The sequence below is a fragment of the Argentina silus genome (assembly GCF_951799395.1).
Source record: "Argentina silus genome assembly, chromosome: 3".
Lineage (NCBI taxonomy): Eukaryota > Metazoa > Chordata > Actinopteri > Argentiniformes > Argentinidae > Argentina > Argentina silus.
In genome coordinates this window covers 13,566,264-13,576,919 of record NC_139657.1, presented here as the reverse complement: position 1 = coordinate 13,576,919, position 10,656 = coordinate 13,566,264, and the positions used below count along the sequence as shown (strand labels likewise).

At 48.6% G+C, this 10,656-nt stretch overlaps 1 protein-coding gene across 1 annotated transcript in view; it reads left to right on the top strand.

Annotated features, from left to right (window-relative positions):
- wwox (WW domain containing oxidoreductase) overlaps positions 1 to 7,227 on the top strand; it is a 126,418-nt gene extending 119,191 nt beyond the window's left edge. The window contains exon 9 of the mRNA XM_083666663.1: positions 7,004 to 7,227. Within this exon, the coding sequence (XP_083522789.1) occupies positions 7,004 to 7,195 (192 nt within the window). The 3' untranslated portion in view covers positions 7,196 to 7,227. The remainder of the gene's footprint in view (positions 1 to 7,003) is intronic.
- The last annotated feature ends 3,429 nt before the right edge of the window (positions 7,228 to 10,656 follow it).

Below are 10,656 nucleotides of genomic sequence, written 5' to 3'. Positions count from 1 at the left end.
ATTCAGGTCTTTTATGGTGGTACATGCGCCCACACGGACGCGCTAAAGGAGGGCTAAGCCTATTTCCACGTGGAGAAAAGCCCTTTTAAAACCTCGTCCCCACGCCAGAGTCCTGCTCTCTTTACTGCTCCTCTTTAATGAATAGGTGTCCAATAAGGCCTTTTATTGTCTTAGCATATGTTGCTTTTATTAGGGGGAAAATAATTAGGTTGTGCGGATCACTTCGGAAGTCCTCTCACGAGATAAAAATGAGATAGTTTCACAGTCGCTGCGCAAGTCCTTCTGACTCCCATCGTTTTCCCCTTGGGTGCCTCCTCTCCCCCCCCTCCCTCCTTTTCCTCCTCCTTGTCCTCTCCTCTCATCCTCCTCCTCCTCCTCCCTCCTTTTCCCACTCTTGTCCTCCTCCTCCTCCTCTCCCCCCCTCCCTCCCACCCTCCTTTTCCTCCTCTTGTCCTCTCCTCTCATCCTCCTCTCCTCCTCCTCCTCCCTCCTTTCGCTTTTCTTCTCCATCTTGTCCTCTCCTCCTCCTCCTCCTCCCCCCCCCCCCTCCCCTCACTTCCTGTCCTATTGTTCCGAGGCATATGTTCACCTACACACCACACACGCACCAACACACAGACCTATGCATGCAAGCTCACACATACACACACACACACACACACACATGGCTGACACTCAGTTGATGGTATCTGTTAGAGAAACAGAGAGAGTCCTTTGTCTGCTCTCTGGTTTTTCACTTTAGCATTGTTTCTCTCTCCCCCATCTATACCTGTCTCCTCCTCCTCTTCTCCCCGCCCCTCTGTTTGGATTCTGTGTTAGTGAACTGGGCTTCAGGCTTGTGTGTGTGTGTGTGTGTGTGTGTGTGTGTGTGTGTGTGTGTGTGTGTGTGTGTGTGTGTGTGTGTGTGTGTGTGTGTGTGTGTGTGTGTGTGTGTGTGTGTGTGTGTGTGTGTGAGAGATCTGGAAGTCAAGAATAGGCAAAGCACCTTCTGGGTGTTAACCCACGTCTGAGAGTGTGGCACTGGGGGGGAATGTGTACTGTAGGTGGGGTTCAGGAGGGCAGGGGAGGTGTGTGTGTGTGTGGGGGGGGTGTGGAAGGAGAACATGGGTGGGGGGAGGTGAGGCTAACATGAAGATTGATGGGGGGGGGGGGGTGTGAGGGGAGTGGGAGGCAGAGAGGATAGAAATAGGGAGAGATGGGGGGGGGGGAGGCAGGGGAGTAGGACAGGGGATATGAATGAGGAAGGAAGGGAGGGGAGAGAGAGGGAGGTGTGCAGTCTCTCCATCTTGTCCTTAATGCCCCTCGGGGGACCGACCGGCCCCCGCCGCACCTTGCTCTCTCCTCTGAATTACCCAGCAGCCCCTGGGCTAATGACAAGGCTTTAACAGTGTGTGTTAAACATCCAGAGGGGCCCGGGGAGCTGACTGGATGACTTCTAGCTCGGACTTCCAATGACGATGGTGATGTGGGTGATCTCTCCCCACGCTCACGTTGATACACAGACAGGACTCTGAGTCACACACACACACACTGCTCTCATTATGGACAAAAACACACAGAGTAGGTGTCGTTCCCTCGTCTAGAGGCTGTGTTCTGAATGGCCCACTTACCCACCCACCCACTCACTATTTATCGCCCCATGCACTGTAGAACAACCTCTATGGAACACTATATGGCGACTGTCTCCATAGAACTGTGTGTGTGTGTGTGTGTGTGTGTGTGTGTGTGTGTGTGTGTGTGTGTGTGTGTGTGTGTGTGTGTGTGTGTGTGTGTGTGTGTGTGTGTGTGTGTGAGGGAGATACCCTTTAGCTCCCGTTCCACCCGCAGAATGTGACCTTCATTACATCTCAACTCAGGGGTCGTGGAGGTGACTGTGGGGTCATGGGGGTGAGTGTGGGGGGTGTTTTTTCTTAGGTATTGGAGTGGGGGTGGGGGGTGGGGGTGCTGTTTGGGGTGTTAATCCCCTCCCCTCTTGGTTGACTGGTCAGGCTGAATGGAGGGACAGGTTGTTTATCTGAGGGGACCGCGTTACCCAGGATTCCCCTCACAGCTGGGCTGGGCACGCTCAGTTGAGCTGTCGGCTCGCGGAGGCTAGCGCCGCAGAAGGCTAACGCAAACAACCACACAGGCTCACACACATCTCTCTCTCTCTCTCTCTCTCTCTCTCTCTCTCCCTCTCCCTCTCCCTCTCTCTCTCTCCCTCTCTCTCTCCGAGGCACACATCGCTCCACAGATAAAGGACGGCCAGACATGTTGTTCTTGTTACAATGATTATTTATTAAATGTAAAATATCTTTAGCACAGATTTAAAAATCAGACACCTCCATCTATCATGACACGCCACAGGTTGGAAATAAACATTCCTGAAACAAACAAAAAAAAAACACACAGTCCCTTTGGAGTCTCCATCGGTCCACCACGTGATCCAATGGTCCTTGGTGTGAGACTGTTACTGACAGAGTCCTTCAGAGTAATACACACAGGGCTATGGTAGGCCAGAGGGTTGAGGCAGCGCTGACATCCAGGACCAAACACTACCCACGCTCTCTGTGTGGCTCCAAACCAAAACACACTCCACAGCTTTCACTGACAACATCAGCTGCTGAGCTTCTCTGCCAGCGCCATTACTGCGTATGGATCAATAGAGTAACAACACAAGTGCCTTGTGTTGGAATCATACCAGTTACAAGTACCAGTTACCAGTACCAGAGACATAGCAGTACCAGTTAGTGCTTCATTTGGAATCCTTTTACACAGTTACAGTTGTAAAACAGCACAGTGGTACTGTATAAATATATATATGTTTGGTGATATGTAACATTCTTGTTGTTGTTGCTGTTGCTACTGTTGTGGTTGTGTATTTGGTTTGGAGTGCCTCCATAGAGTAGCAGTCAGATTGTGTTGTCTAGTCTCACCACCCAGGTAACGGGGCATCGTGGTCCCCATATTGTAGCGGTGGACACACACACACACACACACACACACACAGACGTCATTCCAGTTGAACCCAGCGAGAGCCCCTCCCCTGCCCTGCCTCAACCCTGCCTGCACAAACACTAACCACCACTGACACCAACCAGGATCAGAAACACAGTAAGAATGACAGGCAAAGGAAGAGAAGCACCCACAGAAGTAAGAAAAACATTAAGACTCTACACACGTTTGACCAGGATCTGATATTGTTTTGACATAATTGTTTATTTTTTTAAAACTTTTTTCAATCTCTTTTTTTTTTGACTTTTTGACTTTTTTTTTTCTTTTTTTTTCTTTTTTTTTTCCATAGTACATTTTCAGCACATGCCATATGAGAATTTTGGGATTATAAAAGTACCTGAAAGAATTGCTAGATTATCAGCATGCATAGCTGTTTGGTATTTACATCGTTTGTATGTACAGGGATGGGCCAAAAACAGACTGCTCTACAGTACTGGGCTTATTTACAGGTCAGGGGTCAGGGGTTAGAGGTCAACAGGAGAGGTCAATGACATAACTACAGATGTCGGGGTCAAGGGTCACATGCATATGATCAGAGAACGAATGCTCGCGCAGTACCACAACCGGCCGACCACAACCTCGATGAGTAGAGTAACACGCAGAACACAACAGAACACAACAGAACACAACAGAACAATTCCAACACCAACATCTCTCTCCTCTCCCTCCTAGCTTGCTTTTGAATACGCTCGATAATGGTTGTCAACAACAAATTATTGCAAAACAACATGAATTATTTTTCCATTGCAGATTCATGAGGTCTCGTGAGTATTGAGTGAGGAGTATAGAGAATTTGGAAGACGTGAATCTGATCCCAGAGGCGTTTCAGAGAGCAGGGGAGGGTTTCAGCCCGGATACAGGGGTCTGCTTTATTGCTGCTGATTTACGGCCTGCTTTATAGATTATTTTTAAAGCCCCAAGATTTTGGTCAGGGTTCCCTTAGTGTTTGGGTTTTTTAGATGAACCAGTCTCATCCTCTGGCTTTGCTTTGTCTCCTGCGACTTTGGCTTGTTTACATGTTTACCATATTGCTGATATGGTGGCATTGCTATTGTTTTCTAGTAGTTTCTATAATCTATAGGTTAGGGTTAAAGCTGCTTTGGTGTACCTTGTTTAACCCCCTGCTCTCCACAGCCCCAGTTCAGCTAGATGGTACCAAGCAACCCCCCCCCACGATACCTCACAGATATCGACATCTCTCTATGGGTCAACTCAGCTCTGTCAAACTACTGTTTGATACATTATGATTCATATTTAGTTACAGGAGATACTGTAGATACACAAAAACACCCATCGGTTGGTAGACACCTAAATGTACAAGCATTATCTACAATGTACATGATTATACTGTACAACACAGCAGGGATTTATATCTCCAGGTCATTATATCTCCAAAGTGCACTGTACAGGTGTGTGTGTGAGTGTGAGTGAGAATCTACTGTGTGGAAGGGTACTGCATGTTGTGTGTGTGTGTACAGTAGGTCCAGGGTAGTCTATTTCTCTTCTCCTGCTGCCCCTCTCTCTCTCTCTGTGATAGATGGTGGTGGTGGGTGGTTCAGCATGTTAATGTCTGATCTCATCAGGCTTATCTCCTAGAGGGATCAGGGGGTCAAGTGGTGAGGGGGCTGAGCTAAACACCAATAGCTGTAACACTCTCTCTGCTCTGGTACATACCTCAGCCTTTCTCTACGCTGCACACACTCAGAAATCAGAGGAGTCTCTGTAAGAAATAACAGGTTCTCCGTTTTACAGACACAAAACGGGGTGTATCTTTTACCACACACTAATCACTTTCCGTTGTATTGAAAAAACAAACCTGGGCAGTGTAAGAGTGGTAAACTAAGGGGACCTTAAATAAAACCTTAAAACTTCAATAGCGTTTTTAGAAGGATTTACTGTAGCTTTGCTCGTTCCAAATCAAATACCTTAACCTGGGGGAAGATGAGGAAGCTTAATGACTGGTGCCGTGTGTGTGTGTGTGTGTGTGTGTGTGTGTGTGTGTGTGTGTGTGTGTGTGTGTGTGTGTGTGTGTGTGTGTGTGTGTGTGTGTGTGTGTGTGTGTGTGGGTGGGTGTGGGTGGGTGTGGGTGGGTGGGTGGGTGGGTGGGTGGGTACGTGTGCATGCATCTTAGCCACTGATTGACATTTGTGGGTGTTTGATATGCCAGTGTGGTGACGTGAGGATGGAGTTATCACCCTGCTGGCAGGTGAGGCGGCACAGAGATGCAGCCGTTTCATCTGCTGTTTACTCTCCCTCTCATCAGAGCAGACAGAGCAGACGCACACTTCAAACAGCCTCAATCTGCCACTGCGCACCACCAACTCTTACACACACACACACACACACACACACACACACACAAGCTTGGCTACATAGTGTGTGTGTGTGTGTGTGAGACAGAGAAACAAAGAATGTGTGTCTTCGTCTGTGTGAATGCATGCATATACTGTAAGTGTATGGGGGGGATGTGGGGGGGGGGGGTGTGCCAGGTTGAGCTACAGCTGCTCTAAATGCTGTTCAAACGATACTCAATAAGGATCAGCCTTTTTACTGTATGTATGTGAGCGTGCCATGCATGTTGGCGTGTGTGTGTGTGTGTGTCTGTCTGTGTGTACATCCATGCACGTACTGTGTGTGTGTGTGCGTGTGTGCATCTGCGTCTGCGTGTGTGTGTGTGTGTGTGTGCGCCTCTGCGTGTGTGTGTGTGTGTGTGTGTGTGTGTGTGTGTGTGTACAGGCCTTTGTACTGCTGCTGTGGCTCTCTCTGTGTGTGCCAGTGAGTTGTGGTAAACGCTGGTCCACAGTCCTCACATCAGCGCTCTCTCCCGTCTCATTTGTAGATAAAGAGCAGAAGCATCATTTCATGTGGCTCTATAGAAGTCAGCTCCAGCACATAGTTACTGGGAGGCTGTCACAGCAGCTTTAAGCAAGCAGAGCAACATTAAATGCTCTTTGAGCATTTGAGCTCTCTGTGTAATTCTCTCTGACGTGTTTTTTTTTTTTTTTTTCTTCTCCCTCCCTGGTTAAAATGGAGTGAAATCTCACCCGTTTTAGAATATCCTCCTAATTACTGACTGATGGGGAGCATTAGGGAGGCATGTCCTGTCTAAGTACACTTCTACTTGTTTATACTGTGTGTGAGATGTTCAACTAAGTATTTCCTTCGAATTATTGAGTGTGGGGTAGGTTGTATGATCTGTGGACTTTTTTGTGTGTGTCTGTGTCTGTGCCTGTCTGTGTGTGTGCGTGTGTGTGTGTGTGTGTGTGTGTGTGTGCGTGCGTGTGTGTGTGCCTGCCTATGTACGTGTTGATGACTGACTTCCCCCTCGGATCACGTGAACGTCACATACAATAGAGAGACGTCCTCTTTTCCAGTGTGTTTCCAGAGCCACTGGTGACCTTCCCAGTCACAGAGAGGAGCTGTCCCGCTATCTACAGATAAAACACTGTCTGTGGATCGACTATACACATCAGCATGCAAACTGTCCATAGCCAGGAGTCCTGTACACACTGAATATAGAAATAAATATATGTATATAAATATATATAGACAAGGCCAATGTCGTTCCCATGGTAACGCGGCCCGGTGTGGCAGTGGATGGGGTTTTGCGCGGAGTTCTAGTCCTCTCTTTCTTTGCATCTCTTTGTCAGTTGGCATGGAGTCCTGTCTCTCTCTCTTTCTCTCCGTGTGGAAGCTCTAGGGGGGGTCATGCGGGAAGGACGAGGGGGCTCGGTGACTCCTGGTGTGGGTCTGACGTATGCACACACACACACACACGTACGCGAACACACACACACACGTGGCGGGGTACTGTACAGTAGGTGTTCTGTAGGGTGTCTCTCCTTTGTCTCTTCACGGACAGAAGGTTCCGGTCTGGTCTCGGTGTCTCTGTATGTCTGTCGTCCTCCCCAGCCTGTCCTGTCCTGTTCTGTCTGTCCTACGCTGCCATGTCTCTGTCTGTTGGTGTTGACCCGTCTCTCTCTCTCTCTCTCTCTCTGTGTTTCCACAGCAACAGGGGTGTGCCACTGTGGTGTACTGCGCCGTGGCTCCAGAGTTGCAGGGCCTGGGCGGGATGTACTTCAACAACTGTTTCCGCTGCCACCCGTCACCGCAGGCCGAGGACCAGGCCACCGCAGCCAGCCTCTGGGAGCTAAGCGAGCGCCTGGTCTCAGAGAGGCCCACAGGCTTACAGGACCTCTGATGGACAGGCCCACAGCCTATCAGGACTGGAGGAGGAGGAGGAGGAGGAGGAGGGGCTAGCCTATCAGGACTGGAGGAGGAGGAGGAGGAGGGGGGAGGACAGTAGTAGTAACGAAAAAAACATTTGTTCGAATGAACTGTAAAAAATAAAAAAATAAAAAACGCACTGACTACACTATACAAGTAAGCTGCCAAACCATGGGACTCACATATGTGGATATGTCACTTCACTTGGGAGGGGGGGGGGGTCAAATACACATAGAAATACAATACAATACAGTAGGGTTTCTCCTATACACTATGGATACAGGTGTGTGTTCAGAGCTGTTATAGGTTAACACTGAGAGGGCAGGGGAGCCATCTCTCTCTGTCTCTGTGTCTCTGTGTCTCTGCCTCTGTGTCTTCTGGGGGCTGGAGGCTGGAGGGTTCCTCCAGGCTGTGAGTCTTCTCTATGCAGGGACTCTGACACACAGGCAGAACACCCAACAAAATGGCTGATTGCAGACATAGTGCACTAATCATAGAATGGGGGGGGGGGGGGGGGGGGGTTGTTGAAGATGCAGCCACAGGGGACCTCACAAACAGTGCTTCACTTCAGTGTGATTCCACCCAGTACCGCTCCTCTATATAGGGTTTATATTAGAGATATATATATCTTATATATATATCTCTAGTCTCTTGTCTATATCTACATATAGGGGGGTTACTATATATTGTAGAGATGCCATAGAGTGGTGAGGCGTGTGCGGACGTTTTTGAGGGGAATTGAAGAAAATTGGCAGAAATAAGGAGGTGTGAATCTGATAGTTCTGTACATGTTAAGAGGTATGATTTTTGATGTCTATATACAGATGCAGTAGTTGTTGTTTCATACATGTGTGAGTGGCCCTGTTATTCTTCTGTACAATATTTACATTTACATGGCTGGGTGTATTTATGTGCTAAAGGGCCGTCATATTTTTTCTCCCCCCTACCCCCCCACCCCCGTACAGTGTCTGTCTACTACACTTAAAGACTTCCAACCTACATAGAATTACACGTGATACTCTATAAAATGATAATTACAATGAGGAGGTATTTTCTTTTTTTACGTAACGATATCGAGTCAAAACTTGTCCATAGCGACCTCGTCGATGGTAGAGGGTTCCAGAATCTTGCATTCCGTTTCCTCTTTCTTTTTTTTTCTTTTTTTTCTGTTGTGATTGAATCAAACAGACACGGGTGTTTTTCACCAGGAGGAACTCAGTCTTTCCTTGGGTGTTTCATTGTTTTAGTCTGTTGGTTTTTTTGGAGAAGAGTCTTGAGGGAGGAGAGAGGGGGGAGGAGGAGGTGGTGGTGGTGGGGGGGGGGGGGTAGTTTGGAACATCTGGGTTGTCGAGGGTTGGTGGGTGGGCTGAATGGATGTTGTGGGGACGTTGTGGAGACGTTGTGCTTTGTGGCAGTCTGGATGCCGTAGGTTGCTGTTAAGACATCAGCATTCCAGCGTCATGTTTTCTGTAAAGAAGGAAAGAGAGAGAACTCATTAAAGACTGTTTGTAATACAGTGTGTCTGTGCTCATTTCTAGGCTCACACATGCACACACACACACATTTTGTATTTATTCACTTTAAATCCTTCAGTGGGAGAACTTCAGGAAGAAAGGTAAGTTAGCAGCACATTGCCCTCTGACCCGGAACAACTCTCCAATCACCCCCCGCTACCTGAACACACTGGGGCAGGCCCAGGGAGTAATAGACACATCGACCAACCAATCACACAACTGACCTGCACTCTCACACTTGGTTGGTCAGCTGGATCAATGCCTGAGAGAGTTGCTCTCACTGTTAAACACACACAGCTTGGTACACCCCACTGGAGAGGCCCTTTCCTCCTCCTCCTCCTCCTCCGTCTCCTCTATCCCAGTCTCACACTGTCCCAAACAACATCTCCCACTGGGTGTGTCTGTGTCAGACCACAGGACACACTCACACACTGACCTGTACTCTGAACTGAAACTGATAGGATAATGTGTTCTGTTCTGTTCTGTTCTAATCTGTTCTGTACCCAGGAGACAGGTGTCTTATCACAGTGTTTTTCACCTACACTCACACACACACACACACACACACACACACACACACACACACACACACACACACACTACACACTACACACTACACACACACACACTACACACTACACACACTACACACACACACTACACACACACACACACACACACAGCAAGACCAGCCGGCGTCTCACATGGGCTCAGCAAGCAGTTGGAGTGTGAGGGAGAAAACAAATGAAGCAATTTATAGAGGTGACCAGAATGTCTGTCTCCCCAGGAGAGAGACCAACCAAAACAACAACAACAACCACAACGACAACAACAACAAAATGATCCAAATAGATCTGCATATGTAGCCATGTTGGCATGAGCGTAACTCCTCCTCTGAGAGGCCTGTGGCTGGGAGGGAGCATGTGAGGACCGGCTGCTCACACACCCATCTCCCTGCCCTGTCTCAACCCCAAGGATGGGGGGGGGGGGACGGGGGGACGGGGGGACGGGGGGGGACACTAGAAGGGTTAGGGGCATAGGGGGACGAGGATGAGGTGATCTACAGTATGTACCCCTTTTTAGATCCAGACCCCTCCCGCCCCCCACCACCTCCTGTGGCCCCCAGGGCAGCAGTGTCCCAGCTGAGCCCCCCCCCCCCCCCGACACACTGTCTCACTGGTGATGAGCTAACTGGGGGACACCAGGCTTTTGAAAACTACACATCAACACCATGTTACACACACTACCTTTATTTATTTCTGGGGGATACACATATACACACACACATACACACACGATGACGAGTGCAGCACTGAGCGCCATCCGTGGCGAGGTGAGTGAGACATCAACAGCTAAGCCTCAAGGTTTAACAACACACACACACACACACACAAACTCAAACACCTGCAGAGGAGGATCCTCTGAGAGGCAGTCTTCAGACACAGGGGTCTGTGTGTGTGTGTGAGAGAGAGAGAGAGAGAGAGATATTGTGGGCAGACAACAAACACACTAACATCCACCCCCATAGATGTCCTCTGGTTGTGCCTGGCTGCAGTGGATCTCTGAGTGTTTGTCTGAGTGTGGAGGGAGGGACCTGCCTGGCTTTCATACAAAGCCTTATTGATTAGGCCCTATCGGAATCATCTGATAGCTAATCAATACACAACACTTCCTCTCACAGAGGAGAGAGAAGAGAAGGAAGAGAGGAGAGGAGAGGCTCTCTCAGAGGAGAAGGACCTTGATCCTTTGACCCGTAGCTGAGGTGGTCCCTCAAACACTCTCTCTCTCTCTTTTTCTTCTCTCTCTCTCTCTCTCTTTTTCTTCTCTCTCTCTCTCTCGCTCTCTCTCTCTCTCTCTGGATTTTACCTTTAAAATTTAAGTATGAAAAATACATTATTTTCTCAATAATTATTCTGCAAAA